Source organism: Microtus oregoni, unplaced genomic scaffold (genome assembly GCF_018167655.1).
Source record: "Microtus oregoni isolate MIOR12 unplaced genomic scaffold, Mior012 000031F_ref0000149, whole genome shotgun sequence".
Taxonomy (NCBI): Eukaryota; Metazoa; Chordata; class Mammalia; order Rodentia; family Cricetidae; genus Microtus; species Microtus oregoni.
Genome location: NW_024543090.1, coordinates 20,088,818 through 20,110,769, shown reverse-complemented (window position 1 = coordinate 20,110,769; position 21,952 = coordinate 20,088,818). Strand labels below are relative to the sequence as shown.

Here is a 21,952-nt window from a genome sequence, read left to right as displayed (position 1 = left end):
CCTGAACCCCAGGCAACCTTCCTGCCCCTGCCTCCTAGTGTTGGGACTCCAGATGCTCTCTCCCATGCCCAGCAGGCGGACATTATGTAAGTGCAGGCATACTTACTTCATGGTGTTCGTGTGGAGGTCAGGGGGCAATTTGTGGAGTCTGTTTTCTCCTTGCCCCTGTATGTGGGTTCTGGGGATGGGACTCAGGTTGTCTATGTTGTGTGGCAATGTCACCTGCTGAGCCATCTCACCCATCCAAAACTGAAATGGTTTTGTTGTTGCTTTTTTCCCCTAGCCCCATTTGTGTGTGTTTGTGGGTTGGGGGTATGTGCACATGAACATAGGTGCCCCAGGAGGCCAGGGGTGTCAGATATTTCTGGAGTTCACTGGAGCTGGAGCTACAGGACAAGAAGTTGTCAGCTCCCTGATATGGGTGGGTATTGAGAACTTATCCTCTGCGAGTGTCTGTAGAGCAGGCTAACCTTGCCTGCCTCTGCTTCTGGAGCTGGGTTTAAGGCCACCACTGCTGGGCTCCACCCCTGTATGCTGAAACAGAGGGGGCAGGTAACAGCCATGGGGCTGCCCCTTTGGGAGCTCTCAGAGAAGGTTTTCTACACCCATCCTTGCTCACATTCATGTGCAGCTCTCCTGTTGATGCTACAGACGGCTGTCCAGAGTCACCTGAGTCAAAGGGACAGGGAAAGCTGTGTAAGAAACAGCTGAACAAACCATGAGGAGCAAGCCAGTAAGCAGCACCCCTCCATGCCTCTGCATCAGCTCCTCCTCCAGCCCTGAGTGAGATCCTGCTCTCACTGCTTTGGATGAGCTGTTGTGCGTAAGTGAGAGTGAAATAAACCCTTTCCTCCCCAAGCTGCATCTGGTCACGTGTTTCATCACAGCCATCGTAACCCTGACTAAGACAAGAGGCAATGCTAAGAAGTAATTTTTGAAAACTTGGTGTCCCCCCGCCATCCCCAAAACCTTCCTATCCCAGAAGAGCATCAGCTCTTGCTTGAAGGGCTGTCATGCAAAGTGCAAGGAGACATTGCTGGCAGCATCGCTGCTTCCTTCATTATTATAGAAAGGATGAGCGCGTCCAGGACACGGCAGGGGCAGAGTCAGTGATTTGACAGCCTCCTATCTGGGGGTGGTTGGGCAGGTTCTTTTTTTCCTTTCTTTTAAAGATTTGTTTCAATTTTTAAAATTATGTGTTTGTGTGTATGTGTGTGTTTCTCTCTCTCTCTCTCTCTCTCTCTCTGTGTGTGTGTGTGTGTGTGTGTGTGTGTGTGTAGGTGTGCACCCCGTAGTCGGGTGCCCTCAGAGGCCAGAGGCACTGGATTCCCCTGGAGCTGGAATAACATGTTGGGAACTACACTTGGGTCTACTCCAAGCAAAGTATGCTCTTAACCACTGAGCCATCTCTCCAGCTCTCCTCTCTCTCTCTCTCTCTCTCTCTCTCTCTCTCTCTCTTTGTGCATGTGTGTCACAGGTTTTCATTAGGTAGTTATGTAGTCCTGGCTGATCTTGAACTCTTGATTCTGGTGTGATGTGGGAGTGATTTCTTATTAATAAAAAAACTGCCTAGACCCATTTGATAGGCCAACCCTTAGGTAGGCGGAAAAAACAAAACAAAATGCTGGGAAAAAGAAAGTTGAGTCAGTGAGTAGCCATGGTTCTCCCACTCCAGACAGACGCAGGTTAAGATCGTCCCTGGTAAGCCACTTCGTGGGCTACACAGATTATTAGAAATGGGTTAGATCAATATGTAAGAGCTAGCCAATAAAAGGCTGGAACTAATGGGCCAGACAATGTTTAAAAGAATACAGTTTCCGTGTAATTATTTCCGGTAAAGCTAGCCGTGTGGGCAGTCGGGTGCCAGGGACGCAGTCCGGCCGCCCGTATTCGTACACTGGTGTCTCAGTGTGTACTACAGCCCCTAATCCCAGGAACTAGGATTATAGATGTGAGCTACCAGCCTGTAGGGCCTTAGTTTTCCACATGAAGAATGAGGTTCTTCTGTTCTCTGGAGTAGGGGTGGGAGGAGCAGGTAGAGTGGAGAGCTCCAGATGTTGGAAGAAGGCAGGAAAAATAATCATCTCAAACGATGAAAACAAGCAATCAGAACAGAACTTCCAGCTAGGTGGGGCTGAGGGTGCAGGAGAAGGTGATGAATTCAAATCTGCATTCTGAAATTCCATCTGTCTGCTCTAGGGTGTGATTGTGTTGGTTTTGGAGATGTAGTCCAGGCTGACCCTGAGTAGCCAAGGATGACACTGGTTCTCTGTTTCTACTTCCCCTGTGCTGGCAGGCATGCTACCAGCTGATCTACGTCCTTAGGCCCTGCTGTTTTGTTTTAGACATGGTCTCATGTAGCCCAGGCTGGCCCCAAACTTGCTATGTAGCTGAGGGCTGCTCTTGAATTCCTGTCTGCCAGCTTCTAGCTACCACGCGCTGTGATCCCTGGCCGGTGTCGCCTTGCTGAGTGCCCAGAGGAGCGTTAGCGCGTTGTCGTTTTAAGTGCTCTTTGGAAAGAAAGCATTTCTTGAACTTCGCAGAGCACACATGGCTACTTTGATTCCTTTTTACACGCCTCAGCATGCTCTTAAACGTCACGTGGCCAGGGCCATACACTCAATTCACCTGCCCCAAGTATCAGGTAAGGAGACAGATAATGCTGAGGAGCACATACTGGGCCGCGTTATCTCCACTTCAGCGCCAGCTTCAGAGAGGCAGGGTGGCTCACCGCAGATGTGGGTCGCCTGCTGTTAGTCTGACCCGCTCTAGGCACAACGTTATATTCAGATTCTTTCTCTCTCATTGTTTGCTTTCCCAGTGACGCTGACTACACCCAGGGAACCTGCTAGGGAACCTGCATGTTTGCTGGCAAGCTCTCTGTCTCTCGAGAGCTCTACCTTCAGTCCCAAGGTGACCTTTTAGATTATCGCTGAGGTTTTCCAGTCCTCCAGGTCTGGTGTCCTGGAGCATAGTTATGGTCATTGTCTCAGCTGCTCTTACTCACCTGACTTCCTGCAGAGCTGTGTGGCAATGACTGACAAGACTGGGACCTAGAAATCCTTAAAAAAAATTCTTTCTGGGCAGTGGTGGCTCACACCTTTAATCTCAGCACTCAGAAGGCAGTCAGGTGGATCTCTGTGAGTTCGAGGCCAGCCTGGTCTACAGAGTGAGTTCCAGGACAGCCAGGACTGTTACACAGAGAAACTCTGTCTCATAAAACAAAAACAAACAAACAAACAAAAAGATTCTTATGTGCACCCAAACCTCTGATGCCCACATACACATCTTCTCCCCCACACTCTTAAGATCATTGGAGAGAGGTGGGGAGAAGGGAGCTTGCAGATTCTTTGTGGGAAGGGTTCTTTGGAGACTTGAGATAGTCTGATTTCAAACCAGCTATAAAGGGTTAAATTTGAAGCCAGCAGGAGTAGTGCACACCTTTAATCCCAGCACTCGGGAGAACTCTGTGAGTTCGAGGACAGCCTGGTCTACAGAGTGAGTTCCAGGATAGCCAGGGCTACACAGAGAAACCGTGTCTCAAAAACAAACAAACAAACAAACAACAACAAAAACAAATAACCAAACAAATTTAATAAAAACTAATGCCCCTCCCCCAAAGAGGATGACATTGAACTCTTGATCCTCTTGCTTCTATTTCCCAAGTGCTGGGATTGTGGGCATGCTCACAGTCCAGCTGAGGGAGCCGACTCTTCTTCAGGGTGCTCAACCACACCCAGCTGAGGGAGCAGACTCTTCTTCAGGGTGCTCAACCACACCCAGCTGAGGGAGGAGACTCTTCTTCAGGGTGCACAGTCACACCCAGCTGAGGGAGGAGTCTCTTCTTCAGGGTGCACAGCCAAACCCAGCTGAGGGAGGAGACTCTTCTTCAGGGTGCTCAATCACACACCCAGCTGAGGGAGGAGACTCTTCTTCAGGGTGCTCAACCACACACCCAGCTGAGGGAGGAGACTCTTCTTCAGGGTGCTCAACCACACACCCAGCTGAGGGAGGAGACTCTTCTTCAGGGTGCTCAATCACACACCCAGCTGAGGGAGGAGACTCTTCTTCAGGGTGCTCAACCACACACCCAGCTGAGGGAGGAGACTCTTCTTCAGGGTGCTCAATCACACACCCAGCTGAGGGAGGAGACTCTTCTTCAGGGTGCTCAATCACACACCCAGCTGAGGGAGCTGACTCTTCTTCAGGGTGCACAGACACGCTGAGGGAGCAGACTCTTCAGGGCTGTGAACCTGCTGGGCTAAGGTATAGCACGCAGTGGGAAAGCCAAGGCCAATTGCCGAGGAGATGCTGTGCTCTCATCTGAGCCAAGGCAATATTTTGTGGAGAGGGTTGCTACAGATAGATTACAGGACTCCTGCACGCTAAACATGTGCTGTACCACTAAGCTATACCCCAGCCCAAGGCAGAACTGCTCGTGCTTAGGAAGATAAGTCACCTCCTCCTCCCTGGGACCCGTCATCCAACCTGGTCTGATTTGGATTATTGCGTCAGTGAAGAGGTTTATCAGGCCGCAAAAACTTTTCACCACTGACCAGCCATCGTAAGACATGTGTCCAACCTTCCCTCATCTTAAACATTTTTAAAAACATATATTTATTTAATATGTATGTGAACACATGCATGCATGCACTATGATATGTATGTGGAGGCTGGATCTGCCTATCTCTGCCTCTCAACTGCTGGGATTAAAGGTGTGCACCACCACCACCCGGGTTTGCTTGTTTTGTTTTGTTCTGTTTTGTTTTATGGCATGGTTTTGTTATGTTGCCCATGCTATCCTTGGTCTTCTGGCTCAAGTGGTCCTCCTGCTTTAGCCTCCCAAGTAGCTGAGACTACAGGATCTGTATGATGTCAGCATGATCAGGGGTCATTTATCTCAACTTAGTTATCTTGCAAGGAGCTGGCCTACAGGGTCAGCTCTCTCTCTGTAGCCATAAATTCTGGTCCTGCAGATTCAATCACACAGACCCAGAATATTCAGGGGTGGGGGTGGGGGGGACCACACCAAACCTGAAGACATTAAAAAAGAAAAGAAAGAAAAGCTCAAAACATGTTTTTTTTTCCTCGTCATTATTATAACAACACAGTGTAAGGACTGACAGCATTTACATCATATTGGGAGTTATAAGTGCTCTAGAGACAATTAAAATAATACAGAAGAATATGCTTCGTTATATGCAGATACTACACAGTTCTACACAGGGACTTGAGCATTCTCAGATTTCGGCACCCTGAGGGCAGGGTGCTGGAAGCAGCTCCGCGGATACTGAGGGGCAGTGCCTTCTGACTTTTCCATATTCTTATGTTCTCATTTGAGTTTCTGCTCCACTTAGCTAGGGCTGCATAGGGTGGGAGGTAGATCTCAGCGTCACAGGAGCACAACAAAAGAAAACAAAAGCGCCCTCCGGCTTGCCTCTAGCTTTGCCCCAGGTTGTTTGGCACTGAAAGCTTGTCACTTCTCTGTCACTCACCTGTAGAATGGCCTAGATTGGCAGTCTTCATGTCATGCCTTCTGGATCTGCCAGGAAACTGGGGGCCCTGGAGAGCAGCACTAGGAAGGGAAGCTGGGCTCTTCCCCTCCCCCTCCCCAGTGCTCACACGCATTGGAGCAGCTACTTTTAGACACGGGAGTTCTTTGAAAGAACGATCCGGTTCCTAGGGGACAGTGGGGCTGGATCACCATGTCTCCTCTCATCTGACATGCTTGATCTTTTTTTATTTTTTATTTTTTTATTATGTATGTAATATTCTTAGTATTCTGCATGTATGCCCGCAGGCCAGAAGAGGGCACCAAATCTTATTACAGATGGTTGTGAGCAACCATGTGGTTGCTGGGAATTGAACTCAGGACCTTTGGAAGAACAAGCAGTGCTCTTAACCACTGAGCCATCTCTCCATGCTTGATCTTCGGAAGCTGCTCCAGCCGTTTCTTTCAAGATCTTCCCAGTCACCTTGCGCTGGCTACCCAAGCTCAGCAATAGCACTGCGTCCATTAATGCTTGCCTGTGCATGCAAGCTGCTCCCAGGCAGAAGGCCAGCTCTTGATATCACACCTCTATTGCCTGTAATACCATTTCAGAGCAGGGGTTCGGTCAACTTGCTGACGCTGCCTGGTGTCATGAGCTGTGTCACGTGGGATAAAGCCTCAGGACAGAACCTTAGCTTTTGGTGGGAAAAGCCAGGCTTTGGTTTTTGAGTCTCCTTAACACCCTAGAGAGACCCAGTCTTTAGAAACCAGGGAACCTGACCCAGAGAAATTTCGGGTTCACAAACTCCCCACAAGACCGAGTCTGTGTTCTTGTCTTAACTAGATTCTGCTCAGATTCTTCTGTCCCTCAGCACCTCTCCTGGCCAAGCCTCTTTGTACTCCTTAGCCATGAGAGAGGCGCGCCCTTGAAGCCTGAGATGCAGATGGGCTTGTACCTGCTATGCTCCATTGCCAGGGGCATCTCTGGATTTCAGAGGCAAGCGCAAAGGAAAGGAGCAACGCTGGGGTCTGCTCAGACTGCAACTCTCTCTGCAGGTGGAAGAGGAAAGAGAGTTTACAGAGAGACCCTCAAGATGGGAGCGTGGGTAAGGGTCAGAAGCAGAGGATCACGACAGCCAGGATCCACTGGCCCTGAAGCAGACAGTCCCTGAAGCAGGCAGTTGGAAGGGGACTGGGAGCTGCAGTGGCAGAAGGAGCCAGTGGCGGGACTTTGGGGAAATCAATCAATTTTACTTAGTGTCGTGGACAGCTGCAGGCCACTCTGTAGTGGAGTCGCAGAGTCCAAGGAGACTGACAGGTGTGGGCGTGGCAAAGGGGAGCATTCTGGAGTCCACTTCCGGTGAGGGAATCCTGCGTTTTCCAGATGTTCCAAAGCCAACGTTCGCATCTCCTCCTGCTCCCCCTTCCCCGCCCCCGCCCGCAACCATCTCTGTCCTGCCTTTGGAGAGTGTCTAGTCACACCAGCAAGCAGGGCAGGGCAGGACAGAGGCCTCGGTTCAATTCTGCTCCAGAAAAGCTCCCCCGAAAGAGAAGTATCCCGATTAAGATCCGATGGGAAGGGGTGAGATTCAGCAGGCTATGGAGGCTAAGGGCTTTTATAGTTAGTGAGGTTCCCTGATGGGATCCCAGAGATGGGGTAGTTTAACATCACTGAACTTGCCACGTGGGAGAAAAATGACCAGCCTCCCCTGATACCTGGAGCTGTACATCTGGCCTCCTCTCTTTTCCAGAGGAGTCCTTGTTGGCACTGTGCAGGCAGGTGAGCCCTCAACTCCTTACAAGGAGAGCTTGGTATCACCTTGCAAGGCCCTCCCACTGAGAATTCCAGACATAGGGGTTAAGTAGCAAAGAGATGGAGGCTGGGACATCTGTCAGGGTTGAAGACCATAGTTGGAGGGTGAGACACCATGTCGATGTGGAAAAATGCCTTCTGGCTCTAAACTAGTGTGGCCTCTGCCTTATTTTCACCAACAGGGTTCTGGACCCTGGTCTGGCCTTCCCCGCTCTCTCAGCTGCTGTAGCCAGAGGTGTAGGTGCTAGGCCTACGGAGCCAAACATCGGGAAGATCTGGCTGACTGTTGGGAAGCACCACCGGGCTGATGTCACCCGGCCCCCCACGGCCCTTCCAGGATAAGCTAGAATGGTGAGAGTTGGGCAGATTTGGGTCATAGATGGTCTCTTTCAGTGCGAGCCAGAGAGTGTCACGCTTCCCGTTCAGCTGGCCTCGCTCAAGTACCGGGTGTCCAGTGCCATTCATGGCTTCCGGTGAGGTGCCTACAGAATCTGGCACACGGGCACTGGGCTCCGAGGCGTAGGTGTCATCAGAGGCGCTGAGTCCCTCCAGGGTGCTGACTGAAGAGTCCGGGAGCTCTTCAACTTTGGGGTTGGGGCAGTGGGCAGGGCCTTCTGGCAGGGCCTGCAAGGGCTCGGTTTTCTGTCCCTGGGAGTCCTGCCTGATCCAGGTTTGGGGGTTGGGACCGGCTTGCTTATAAGGAGAAGAAGTCTGCAGGGCTGGGCACTGGCTGAAGACTGTCTGGTGGTCCAGAAGCAGATCCCTTGGGGAGGGAGGGGCGGGTGTCGGCCCGTGGCAGCAGCTGCCGTCATGTAGCTGCAAGTCTTCAGAGAGTATGGAAGGCCGGTGGGACAGCTTGCTGGTGGCTGTGCTGGTGTCAAAGCTGGGGCTCCGGCGCCGTGCCAGGGGCTGCAGCTCATAGTGCTCAGAGAACCCGGGTGGTCCTGTCCGACCCTTCTCATCAGGCTCCTCAGTCCCGGCATCCCATGGCAGGTGAGCACAGGGCCACAGGATCTGCCCACAGTTCTTCTCTGGCCCGAAGAAACAGCACAGGGACTGGAAGAAGAAGCTGGCGAATCCACAGCCGACAAACTTGACCATCATGACGATGATGCCCAGCTTTCTATAAAGCAGAATGGTGGAAGGCAGCATGAGCACGCCTGAGGCAAACAGCGCGCCGGTCCCCATTGCTGCGGCGCGGCTGGTCTGGCGCAAGGAGAAGGCCACGCGGCTCAGGCGGTCGGGGTGCGGGCACAAGTGATAGGAGATGCAGTAGTTGACGGTTAAGTCTACAGAGAGGCCCACGGAGGCCGAGAGAAAGAGGGACTCGGCAGTGTTGAGCTGCCACTCGAGTAGAACCAGCAAGCCCACAGTGAGCAGCACGGTGCCAGCCACAGCTGCCACAGAGAACAAGCTAAGGGGAACGTTCCAGGTGCCCAGGAGCAGTGTGGCAAAGGCCAGAGCCAGAGCCAGACCCAGCACCACAGCAGGCTCGGTGCTTAGGCTATGCTGCAAGCTGTACAGCTCCAGGGTGCTGGTGAACCAACCCTGGTTGAGGCCCTGAGGTGCATTGTCCAGCTCTGTAGAGAACCAGCGGCTGACCTCGGTGTAGAAGTGGTGGACCGGGCCGTACTCTGTACTGTATGGTAAATTGGTCTGGAACTTCAGAACCAGAGCAGCCAGGTTGCCATGAGCATCGAAGCGGAGTCCCAGGTCACGGGTACCATCAGGACTTTGCTCCAGAGCCATCATCTTGAGACAGTGCAGGTAAAGCGGGGGGGCCCAGGGGAATTCTGACTGGCCACAGCATAGATCGGGACTCAGGCGGCCACAGCTGGGGCTTTCCATCCACTGCTGGAGGGTTTCCACCAAACACAGCGTAGGCCAACCCTCTGGCTGATCTCCAAAGAAGCTCTGATTCCGGGCTCCATGGCAGAGCTCCAGGAGCCACTCCTGGGCCTCGGGGCTGCTGGGTGCGAAGTTAGGATCGCTTACTACCGAGCTGTTGCTACGAGGGTCCAGGGGATCACTAGTGTCCACTGGCAGGACTCCCCACACCAGAACTACTGGCAAGTTGCCACCCTCGTTTGGAGGCAGATCCTCGAACAGGAACTGCTGGCGGTATTCAGCATCAAAGCGCTCAAAGGGATGGCTAGACCGGAAGACCTGGCCGCCAAGTGGTAGAAGAATGGGCAGTTGCAGGCGAGGGCTGACGCCGCCGATGTAGGCGCCCCCTGCCGCCAACGCCGCGAACCAGCAGATCCAGATGTACCGAAATTTAATGACGCCGCAGGGCAACAGGCGCTGGAAGAGCAGTCGCGAAAGGATGGAAATAATCCTGCGAAGAATGCGGATCCGTCTGTGCAACGCCAGCAACAGCCGCAAGGAGCCGCTACCGCCCCTCTGGCCCTGCGCTTGGGACACACAGCCTCGTGCCAGGTAGCGCTCCTGGAGCACAACGGTGGCAGGAAGCCAGAGTAGTGTGAGCCCCATGTGCACTAGCACAGCAGTGCCCATGAAAAGGGCGAAGCAACGCACGGTGGGCAGGCGGCTCAGGTAGCTGCCGTAGAAGGCCGCGCTGGTGGTGAGGCCTGAGACCAGAAGCAAGTAGCCAAAGTGGTGCATGGTGCGGCCCACACGATGCGCTAGACCCCCAGAGGGCACCTGGCCCCTGCTGAGGCGCCACAGGTCGAAGAAGATAAGAGTGTAATTGACACAGACGCCACTAAGCAGAAGGAGGGAGGCTAGATTGACAAAGGGGAAGTAGGCCATGCGGAATGCAACGTGGTAAAGAAAGAAGGCCACCATTAGGGAGCCTAGCACCCCCAGCAGTGACATGAACGTGATGAAGAATGAACGCAGGTAGAGGGACATACCAAAGAAGATGACAACTAGGGCCAGCAAGGGGTACATGGTATCTTCGGCCAGGTAGTACTTGAGCAGTCTAGGCTTGAGGCCCAAGTCCATGCCACTGATAGAAGTATAGTTGTCAGAGACCTTGACGGGGTCAGCTAGGCCATCCAGGTAGATATCTAGCAGGGAGGAAGTCTTTATAATGGGCAGGAAGAGCAGGCCGAACTTGAGGGAGGGTACCTGGTAGTCTGCAGTCTGGGGACTCAGGAAGTCTCTGTCTAGCAGAAAGTGCAGGAGTTGGTAGACAGCGCTGCTCCGGGTACACTTGGTGGGAACTTGGGCACAAAACGGGGGCTTGTTCTGCCCGGAGCCCATACAAGCGGGCACCAGGACACCACGATGATAGAAGGTGGCGCAGAACCGAAGCAGGGCCAGCGTGCGGTCTGCGTCAGCTTGGGTAGTGTCCTGGCAGGAGGAGCGGTTGGACAGCACAGCCAGATAGTTGCCCAGGGACCAACTGGGACAGCATTCATTGGCTGCCGATCGCTGGCACAGAGCCCCGAAGCTGATATGAGAGCGGATCTGTAGGGCACACAGGAGTGGGAGGAGGGAGCTCAGAGGGAAGTCCAGGGGCCAGGTCTCCCCAGACCTGCCCTGGGCCCTCTCCTCTTCCGTCACATTGAAGGGCTTAGAGAAAGCATCTTGACAGCCCATCAGAAATGCTTTATCTCAAAGCTGCCTTTGCCCCTGGCCTGGATTCTAGCAGCTCTATCCTGGCTTCATCGAAAAGGACCCTCAGGGCAATGTTCCCAGACCTCTCCCAGAGGCTCTGTTGGAAGGGCTCCTACAGGCCACCCAACCTTAACTCTGCAACTTCCTGAGTCAGGGACTGGAGTGGAGGTGACAGGCCACATATGGAACAAGGCCAGGAGACTGGAAGCCGGAAGCAAGCAGTGGGAGACTCTCTAGGGTCACTGAGAAATCCCAGCTCCTCTTTGCCTGGGGTGCTCAACTCTTTTCCCAGCCTGTACCCCTTTTCCTCTTCAGCTTTGCTGTTCACATCACAGCAGCTGGGGTTGTACAAAGAGCCCCCACCCAGGAGTCAGACGCCCCCTCTCTGCTAAACCAACACGCACAGCCTCGGGGCTTAGTTCTCAGTGATGACAACGCTGAATGTTTATCAAGCCGTCACTAGTGTCAGCATTATGCTAAAGTCTTCCAAATCCTATCTCATTTCACTGTCACGATCCCTATAAAGGATGTATCATCACTGTCCCTTTTCCACTAATGCAGGGCTGAGGATGTGGCTCAGTAACAGAGCACATGCTTAGTGTACACAAGTATCTAAGTTTGATCCCCAGCACTGCAAAAACAAAACCCAGTACATATGAGGCCCCGAGACATTAGGAAGTCATGTGCCAAGGGAGCCCTAGAGCTAGCCTTGAACTTGAGCACCTTAGTGAAGAACACATCTTCTTAACCAGTGTCCTTTGATGCTCTGGACGCCATGGTGTGACACTGGGCGGGGGGGGGGTGTCTTGGGCCACAGAACTACACAGTGGTTTCCACACTGGTTTTAGCAGGGAACCCATCATAGATGTGATTGTATGTGGTTCTCTAAAAGCATAGTGGAATTGGCCTTGCTTGGGTTGAAAAGGGCTGCAGCTTTGAAGCCTAGAGTCTCAGCTTCCAAGGGTCAGAGTCCCCTCAACACATTTTTGGGATCTATTTTCAAACCCTTTGAAACTAACCAGGCTCTGCTTGAACTCTCTTTGTGACAGGAGGTTGGTGCTTCTAAAATCAGTCAACTTTGTTTTCCTATCCCGAACCAGATCCTCCAGTAGAGTTGGGATACTTTCCCAAACAGGCTCTTCCCAGGCCACCCTGGTGGTCCTGCAGTGCACCGGCTCCAGGTCCTTTGTGTCCTCAGATCCTTCCCACCCAAGCCCCTGGCGTCTCCCCAGCAAGCTCACCTGCTCCTGTTCTATGCGACACATGGAGTGGATGGCTTGCAGGTTCCACAGGCTTCCTCCAGAGGTGGATACAAACACCAGCTTCGCATGGCTCTTCTCTGCAACACAACCCCCACATGGCTCAGCCCTTTGACCCCAGAACCTGGGCCCACCAAAGAGAAGATGCTCATCCTAGGCCACCTGAATGAAGCCTTGATTCCCAGGAGTCTGAAGCCTATGCCTGATACCTCATCTTGCCCGCATCAGCTTGACTGCATCTGACTGGAGTATTTGAGACCTATTTTATTACTTCATCTTCCTTGGCTTAGGTATGGCTCGTGGTTCTGTCTGCCTACATCTGCTGGGGACCTTCTCATTCTACTCCGTGGGGCTCCCACTGAAGTTAGGGCTCACCAGGAGGACCACAAAAGAAGTTCTCCTCTTCTTTGTCTTTCATGGGCTCCACCATCCTTTTGGTTCGGACCACACTCTCCTCAGCCCTGCCCCAGGCTGCAGGGCTCAGGGTGCTGAGGAGGTTTGAGCTGAAATAGAGAGAGTAGTGGTTTTTCCAGGGTACTCTTCGGGATGGTGGACTCACATGAAATGGAAGACCACTCCCCCAGGGAACACCAGCAACCTCACACATGTCTTCGGAGAGGTCACCCAGTGTCCCCTCCCAGAGTTTCTCCTCCCTTTCTCCTCTCAATGGGAAGATGGGAAAACCTGTTACCTGTTCATCTCAGGGTCTGGGGAAAGAGAAAACAGATTCTTGGGGCCAGTGAGGGCCTGCATCGCTTTCCAGACTTCTAGTTTTCTGCTGATCTCTGTGTCTCGAGGTTCAAATCCCTACAGGGAGGAGAGCAGAGAGGGGCAGGCATGCAGGAGGGAGTGGGGCCAAGGGAGGAGTGCCCTCCTTCTGTGCTCTTCCCAGGTCTGCCCCTTGGGTTCCCCCTCCCTGGATTGCAGACATATGCTCTCTGTACCTTCCTTACAGGAGCCCACCAAGGCTACCTTACTCCCAAGAGGGCTAACTGTCTGCCTCAGACTGAGCTGCAAGGTTCCGTCCAGGGGCCTCCCTCCCTCCCCAGGTCCCCAGGCCTCTCACCAGTAAAGGCTCAGAAAAGTCAAGTGGAGGACTTCCCAACAGCCCAGCTAGGGTACAGAGGAAGATGAAGGCCAGACACAGCAGCAGCACGGCCATTGGCCACTCTGCAATCAGCTGGGAATAACTGGAGAAGAGGGAGGAAGCCCATATGAGTTGATGGTGGGTGTGGTGGTACGGCTGGTCACCTGGGAGAGCAGAGCAGAGAGCCCATGGAGTGGGTACCAGCCTGGCCACGCCCAGTTCAGGGGAGGCCTGGACCTACCTCTTTGGCATCCGGAAAGTGCGTTCCTGCCTGTGGAAGAGAAGAAGAGATTTACCAGTCTTCTGGTGTGTGCGTGTGTCCAGTTGGAGGTGAGGCAAAGACTGAGTGTGCACTGGATGGGGAAGGTTGAGTGACAGAAATGACAGGGCACAGAGGAAGTGGTATCAGTTTTTAGAGTTGCCCACCCCTAAATTTCAGTGCCCCCCCCTCCAAGCTTCCTCCTTCATCAGAGGCAGTAGACATCCAAAGCTCCTCCTGAGAGAGGAATCTGGAGGCTTCCGTCAGTGTCTGCTGCACCTTTCAATGGCAGCCAGCAGGTTCTTCAAGCCCCTCCTTACCTGACGCTGACCACGTGGCGCTGCATAGAAGGTGGCTTCCAGCCCCCGTTATGCTGTGTGGGGTCTATGGCAGTGCTGAGGTTGGAAACATGAGCACACAGAGAGGCTTGATCGCCCAACCCTAGTAAGGAACTGCCTTCTTGATAGTCTTGAGGTGCTCGAGGAAAGGCAAAATGTCCAGCTGTTAGCGGGCTGGTTGGGTCGACAGCCTGGAGGGTGGAGACTGTGGGCACCGAGACTGCCGCATCTGCTGCGTCTTCAAGGGGACAGGTGTGGAGGGAGCAGCTTCTCTCAGGGCTTGCCTCAGGAGCCATGCCTTTGGGCTGGGACCTGGGAGAGGGCAGGCAGGGGAGGAGGAGTGTTGTGGTTATCTGTGTCCCAGGGTTGTTCAGTAAGCAAGACAAGGAGACAAGAGCTCAGGGCTGATTTTTCCATTAGTTCTGAGGGCAGAGGAGGAGGGTGGAAGCTCAAAGCCTGCATGCTGAGGTCCGAGCTTTCATCCAAATATCCGTGCCTTCAAAAATTATCGCTGGCAACCTGCCATGTGTCAAACCCTGCTTGCTATCACACCTGTTACTGCATACATGATCTTATTCGCTGTCTACAAAAAGAAGAAAATTCTCATTTTACAGGTTTGAAAGCAGATGCAGTGAGAAGTAAAGATTAGAACCATGAGCCACGTTCAAGATCTTCTGAACTTCCTGTATGGTTGTCTCTTTATCCCCACACCATCTCTCTCCAGGGTCTTAATGTGTATACCTGGCTGTCCTGGTACTCATTATGTAGACCAGGTTGTCCTTGAACTCACAGAGATCTGCCTGCCTCTGCCCAGGGTTGGGATTAAAGGGCTGCTCCACTGTGTCCAGCACATGTCTTTGAGCACCTGCGTCTGTCATTATTCCCCCTAAACCAGTCACTTGCCCCTCTCTGTTCCATTGGCCTCCTGGGTATTTCTTCACATATTTGATGCAGCTGGCTATCAGATCATAGACTTGTCCCCCTCTCAGCTGGGTGGTGGAGGCTGGGAATGCAGAAGCTGATGGTTAGAAAGGTTCATCCCCATAGCTTCAGTGCCTTGATCAGCTCACTGGCTCAGAAGGTGAACAGGGAATGTTCATTAGGTGAACACAGTGCCAGATTGACTGTGAGGTGTGGCGTGGTGATGAATAAGACTCCGTTCCTGCCCCTGGGAATTTGTAGTAGTTGGGAGATGCAGACAGACCAACTGTTGGTTTGTATGAGAGAGAAATCTGGATGGCTCAATCTTAATGGGGATGAAGGAAGGTAGAAAGTTCAGCAAACAGGAGTGCTGCCCTTCTGACAGCCCCGGCCCGGGGCCCTGTACAGCATGGCTTTACTTAGTCAAGGTGTGCACAGTTCAGACAGGGAGCTGGAATATGGCAGGAAGGAGTCAGCGATGACCCCAAATTAGTCATAAGACGACACTGTGTAGTTGTCTTTCCAGTCTTCTGCTCTAAGAGGAGGTAGAGTCTCATCTCTGCAGCAGGATTGCCAGTCTTAGGGAAAAGAAAAGATGGCTACAGGCCAGACTGCCCGGAGACCATGGGGTTTGCAGCAGGGTTGAGGCCTGAATGATAAAGCTAAGTCTTCTTTCTTTTGGTTTGCGTTGTAGTGATAGGTAATGCGCAGACTTTGTGTCTGGCTTTGAGAGAAATGTTTCAGCAAAGCCTTTGCTATGTTTGGGTTAATCAGTAGAGACTGAAAATTGTTTTGAGACTGTTGAAACCTTGAAGAAATGTCTCTCTGGAGACTCTGCACTTGGTGCTACATGAGAGTGCTTGCATCTACACCGACTTTGGTCCTAAGACACTCCTGGATAACTGGAGTCTGTACTTTTGGTTATGGCTAGCCATAATCAGAAGGGACTGAGATCTGTGTGTGCTCTCTGCTCTCATGGCCAGCAGGAGCAAATGACTTTGGGAGTTGGAACCTTTGCCAGCCCCTATTAGCCTTGTGTATGTTTGAATAAAGTAACTGGAGTCAGCTAGCTGGCTGTCATCCTTCTCCAAGAAGGCTGAACCCCGCTGTTCCTTCAGAAAGTGAAGGCATAGCATCTTGGTGAACTTCTCTCTCTGCTGCAGCCCCTATGACTGACATCAAACAATAGCTAAGTTTTGTCCAGAAACCATGAAGAGAAACTGGAAATAATAGGTGAACCTGCCTATCCCCCTCCCTGTGTTGGGAGGATGGCTGTTTAAGAGAGAACAAGTCTCAAGGGAGCCATAGAGGTGGGCTCTAGGCTCCATCATCTTTTGACTCTGGGGTCCCCAGAAAAGACATTGAAGCATTTGATGTCAAATGTTTTGATGCAGCAATTTGCCTTCTTGTCCTTTTCCAGATTCAGGACTGTAGGGAGTGTGTGCTCTAAGAAGCATATTTGCATGGGCAACATGTCCCTTCAGGTTCTCAGGTGATACCCCCAGTTCACAAAGGCTTATATCTTGCGAGTCTCGCTGTTGCTCTAACCTTAAAATCTTTTTTGGTTTGTTCTCTAAACGCTGCATTTGAAATCTGATGTCATGATTGAGATCACTGATATTTATTTGTACTTACTCAACATTTACAAATACATAAATTTGACCGAAGATGATATAAAGCAAGACATCAGAGGGCTCCATAAAATGCTGATGATATAAGCAGCCAGGGTGCCGACGTACCAACTCTTGGAGGCCAGTCCCTTTGAGCCAAAGAGAAGTTGGATAAATGCCCTGTGTCATGTGTATGTGTGAGATCATTTATTAATTTATTTACTTTTCGAGACGGGATCTCACTGCGTACCTCAGGCTGGCCTTGAACTCAGAACTCTCCTGCCTTAGCTCCCTGAATGCTAGGATTACAGATGTGTGTCACTATGCGTGGTGCTGACATTTACTAGAGCTTTTAATTCTACAGGTTCTCCTAGTTTACTTATTCATTTATTTCCTAGTATATTCCACATGCTATAAACACAGTGCCTTGGTCTGCACTGGGTCCTGAAGACTTGAATAAGGCCAGCATTAGCAAGGGTCTCTCTCTGGAGAACAAAGCCTGCTTTCTGTGTCTTACTCTCCTGGAAAAGGCTTTCCACCTACCAGACTGATGGATTAACAAAAGAGGAAAGAAAGCATTTGCTTCCCTTGTGGGGCCTCCTCTTCCTTCGGTCTGGAGACAGTGTGTCAATCTCTGCCTTTTGCCTTTGAAGAAGGTCTTTCATTTCACCATTGCCTGCTCACCTCCCTGCCTGTTACGTGATTATTTCTTTCCCCCTTACCTGGCTGCCTGCTTGCGTACACATTGGTTATGCGGCTGTCCATGATCTCCCCCTTCTGCACTATGCCTGCCATTATATCTCTGTGGAGAGCCAGAAACTCTCCAGCCTGGCTGCTGTAGGGCTTGGCCTTTATCTCAATCGCCCCAACTTATTTATTTAATTTGTAGCACTGAGTTTGATCTGGGTTGGGTCCCAACATGACCAGTATCAGCTCTGCTCCCCCTCTTTAGAGTAGGGCCTGCCTCCTAGGGGTTAAGGCAGTGGGGTAGCCAGGGTGGAGGTGAAGGGCCTGGTGCAACAGTCCATGACCTTACAGTGCAGAGCACAGACTTGTCCTAAGAACCAGGCCCCCACTTGAAGTGTCAGTCTCTTTTGTAATAGAAGTCAGTCATGGAATGCTGCTGGAAAATGGAGCACTCTCTTTCCCCAAATCCTTCCTGTTAAAGGGGATCAAGTCTCCATAGTTTGCTCCCTTCCACTGGGGTCTCTATGGCTCTTGCCCCCCCACCCGGGCCCTTTCAGTCCCCTTCAGATATCACGGATCAACTGATTCTAATTTTACCCTTCTTCGCTGTGTAGGACCTTGCAGCAGAGGAGAGAACCTGGGATTTTCTGGCTTTACTACAGTAAAGCTGAGTCTCTGTCTCAGTCTTTTGGCCTTTTCAGTGAGAAGAGCCAGGCCTCTAACTAGGAGGAGAGGCTTCCCAGGTTTCCTGCCTGCACTGCAGAGCCTATGAGCCAAGTCAGGCAGGGGATTGAAAGTGGTGAATCTGGCCTCACACAGAAAGTGTCCATTTTATCAGGACCCCAGGCACAGAGCCCCAGCTTGGGAGCTCCAGAAGCGACAATGTGTATGAATTAACCTGCCCCTGGACACACAGAGTAGTCATCTGGATGTCACTGTGATCCCACAGGGTGGCCAGGACAGGCGAGGGGAGCAGTCCACACCGTCAAGAAAATAAATGGTCATTTTAAAAACACAAATAATAAACTATTTCAGACATTTCTGCAGTCAATTTATGAAATACTGTAGGATTGGAAGTTGGGCCTCTAGTTCAGATACTTGGAGGCAAATGATCCCCAAACCCTTCAGGCTTTTCTCTCTCTCCAGGCTTTTGATATATAGCCCAGGCTGACATCAAAGTCAGGGCAATCCTGTCCTCAGCCTCCCAAGCTGAGATTACATATAGCCCATGCAAGCCTTGCTCTATTTACACTTCTACCTCTGTCTCCTAAGTGAGCCCTGGGGTTAATTTGCCACCACACCCGAGTTTTTCTAAAGATAGAGTCTCTCTCTATAGTCTAAATGATGATGCAGAGGCAGAACCCAGAGGGAGGGACTTAGGAGGCAAAGAAAAGGGAGAAACCAGAGTAGCCTTGAGCTTGTGACGTACCTAAGTGCTGCACTACTACAGGTGTGTGTTACCTTGTGTGGCCTGCCTGACTCTTTCCCAAAATGTTCTGGGGGTGAGGGTGGGAGTCAGGATGTAGTAGAAAACATTCTTTGCATATATAAGGCTCTGGATCTAATTTTTATACTGTGGGAAGGACTAAGCTGTGTGTGGTAAGTATGAATGGGTAATGTGATGTGATGTGATGTGTGTGTGCGTGCGTTTAACATGTACAGCGTATCTACCCGTATACCTGGTCTATCCTATCCCAGGATGGTACCTAATTCCACAGGAGCATGCTTGTGTTTCTTCTGTGGAGTTGAACAAGTCCTTATGCCTGTGTAGTATCTCTGGTCTCTGGGGAGCCGCAGAGAGAGGCAGAGGGTTCCAGAGAATTGCCGGAAGAGAACAAGTGGTTCTCATGTCTGGTAGAAATGAGCAAACCAGACAGGGCTGATCTTTGGCAAGATATGCCAGACAGCCAATGATGCTTTAGCCCATTGTGCAGATGCCCTGGCCCTGGGCCCTGCCCTGATTTGTCGCTACCTCCTTCTCCCCTTTTTTCTGCAGTGGCTGGAGATGGAACTTAAGGCCTTGTCAATGACAGAAAAATGCTTTATCATTGAGCTGCGCCCCCCCCCAATCCCCACCCTTTTTTTGGTTGCAGGCTATGCCTCCAAGCAGAGTCCCTGGTCTGGAAAATACACCATCCTGTGTTTTACCCTCTTGAATATGCTTTTATATCCTCCAGACTGACAAATTAACAAAAGAGGGAAGCAAATGTTTGCTTCCATCTGAGGGGCCTTCTCTCCCCTCTGAGGAACAGAGTGAACATTTAAAATCAGATAATCTTGACATAATGTATTTGATCTGCTTTTCACCTCTTAAAAATGCCTTTTCTCTCAGTCCAGGCAGGGGAGAGAGGTAGTGTCGAGTCTGAGGAGAGATTCTGGGTGGCAGAGTCAGGCAGGACACAGAAATGGCGCTATATTGCTACCTGGCCAGACTGTTCCACCACATGTATGGTGAGGGTGGAAGAATGAGGGGAACACGGATCTGGGAACGGGTGCTCAGCAGGAAGGTATTTTTCCTCTTCCACCAGCCCCAGGCTCTTTCAGGGGTCAAACAGACCATGGCCTGAACCTCAGATCCTGCATACACGGCGGCTTTGGTCTAGTGCTTACCACACATGGGGACTAAAACCAATGTGTACACAAGCAGGAGACCATGCAGGGGAGAAAAACAACGATGTGACCGGGCAGGCAGCAGCCGACGGCAACGGGCGTACAAGCAACTGATGGTGACTGACAAAGACAGTCCTTGATGTATCCCAAACAGCTGCCTTCCCTCCCCCGGACACCTGCTTGGCGAGCCTCTTTTTCGTTGTACATGCACACCCCTTTGCACACTAACATGCAGACTGACGTAGCTGCGGACATGAGGCCTTTTGCAAAGACGCAGAGGTAAGGCCTAGGGGGAGTGGGGGACTCTAGAGGCCAAGGAAAGGGACAGGAGAAAGGAGGGAACAGTGGGTGGGGCAGGTCCCCCAGGAGGTGAAGGCAATGAGAGTTGGCATTATCGTGTGTCGGCGAGAGGAGAAACTGACCAGGCAAGATAAAGGTGTACATACATACTCGCCCCAGAAGGGCTCTCAGAAGGGCCTGGGAATGAATGAGGTGATGTGTGGCGGCAGCTGCTAAGGATACCTGATGCAGGCGTGCTGAGAAGATCTTCCAGCGGAATCTACGAAAGGGCTCTTCGTACTTGTCCCAGCGGCGGCTGCCTTCTGGGGCTAATGTATTCTCCTCAGGCCGGTGTTGGCCAGTACGGAAACTAGCAAGGAGAGGATCGCTGCAGCTACTGGGGCTGCTACCAGCGTCCATGCCCGTGGGCGGCGCCGCTGTCCGGGCTCTGGTGCTGAAGCAGAAGCAGCGGTGGGCTGCTGCGCATGCGTCAGTTCCAGAAGCCGGTCGCTGGGCGGGACCGAAGAGGAATCCACCAATGGACGCAGGACGGGAAGAAGGTGGGGGAAGAGTGGGCCCAAGCTGCCGCAACATCGGGGGCTGGGGGGTTCCCTGCCACCAAGGCTGGAGTCCGCTGTACAGGCCTCGCTGATCATTGTCCTTAGTAAAGTGGCCAAACCGCCCTTCCCGGGCGCATCGTTCTTCTTACAAGAAACCAGAAAGAACGAACGGTGCAAAAACCTTCACAACTTGAACCACGGGCTTCCACACTTCGTAACGCAGGAGGGGTAGAGAGGTCGGGTCTCATGAGTACCCCAGTTTCTCTCAGCATCTCTCGTGTTCTTCTGCCTCCCCAGGGGTTATATATTTAGACGCCCTGGCTGGGTCTTTGGACTTGAGTCTGCCGCCTCTTCCGAATTAAAGCCTCTTCGCGATTTTTTTTTTAAAGTGCGCCACAGGGGGAAGGGGGAATGAGAGGAGGAGAGAGACAGGCCCAGCCCCTTTCTGGTAGTCACCACCACTCCCCACTTCCGCCTTTCAGAGACCTGATAGCCACCTGCTCCGGAGCACTTGCCAGCCCTCACCAGAGACCAGCTGTGAAGGAAAAGAACATTGGGGTGCTGGTCATAGGGCAGGCCTGGCTGGAGGACTGAGCAGAATTATGGTGGATAGCAGATGTATGAGAAGCCTGTGTACAGCAGAGTAGAAAGAATCCTGGATAGATTTGGATAGGCAAAGACTGAAAGGGAGGGACCGAGAGTCAGACTCAAGAGGTTTGAATGGAAGATGTTTCTCAAGTGTGTCCAAGTGCAGGTCTAGGCAAGGCAGGGGTCAAGGGCATGGCGTGAGCGGATCTAGGGGTTGACTTAGTGCATCAGTGACTTACGGTTGGCTCGAGAGATTCAGGGCAGTAATAAATTGGCACCAGGGGATCAGGGTGTGGCTGGGCCTATGAGATGGCTCCTACCAACTCCAATCTGCCTGTTTGTAGCAGAAAAGGGGCAGGGAAGGGTACAGCAAAGACAGAAGTTTCTCTTCCTAATGGGCTTAAGGAGAAAGAGCAGGGGCTGTGGCTGGCTCAGAAGGCTTTGAAATCAAGAAGGAATGAAAGACAGCAGCAACAAGTCTCACCTGAAGCAGGAGACAGGAGACTGCAAAAAAGGAGGTGGTGGAGGGGAGCAGAGAAAAATGTATAGCTCCATAAGATGAGATAAAATAAGATAATAAAATAAAAGAAATTAAAAAGGAGGTCAGGAGTTCAGGGTGTTTTTAGGAAATGGTGAGAACGTATGCAGACCGACCTGAGCAGACCGACCGGAGCAGCCAGACAGGAATGGAAGGACAGAGAGTAGGGCGCTGTCCCTCAGATCAGTAGTCTTAAGAAGCCCTGTGTTGTGATGACTACCAAGTCAAGATTCTGGGAATGCCAAGATGGACATCCGTTTTCACAACAAGGAAATCTAGATAGACTGAACTCTGAGTACCAGGTTGGACATGAAGAAAGACAACCTC

The 21,952-nt window shown here is 51.8% G+C and overlaps 1 protein-coding gene across 2 annotated transcripts; it reads right to left on the bottom strand.

The window, feature by feature from the left end:
* Positions 1-3,582: 3,582 nt before the first annotated feature.
* Disp2 (dispatched RND transporter family member 2) lies at positions 3,583-20,377 on the bottom strand. Of its 2 annotated transcripts, none has more exons than XM_041678880.1 (8): positions 20,107-20,377; positions 13,815-14,144; positions 13,477-13,506; positions 13,215-13,338; positions 12,840-12,955; positions 12,524-12,651; positions 12,131-12,228; positions 3,583-10,739 (listed from the first exon to the last, which is right to left on the bottom strand). In XM_041678880.1, coding segments are annotated over exons 1-8 (4,047 nt in total). In that variant the 5' UTR covers positions 20,109-20,377; the 3' UTR covers positions 3,583-7,520. The 2 variants fall into 2 exon arrangements, with proteins under 2 accessions (XP_041534814.1, XP_041534815.1); XM_041678881.1 differs by having other exon boundaries at positions 20,183-20,377.
* Positions 20,378-21,952: the final 1,575 nt, after the last annotated feature.

Excerpts from the sequence above, each read along its gene's own strand:
- Disp2 (XM_041678880.1), bottom strand. Across the intron at positions 13,339-13,476 it reads ACTTTCCGGATGCCAAAGAG|TTATTCCCAGCTGATTGCAG; the intron begins GTAGGTCCAGGC and ends CCTCTTCTCCAG. Across the intron at positions 10,740-12,130 it reads GTCGCATAGAACAGGAGCAG|ATCCGCTCTCATATCAGCTT; the intron begins GTGAGCTTGCTG and ends TGTGCCCTACAG.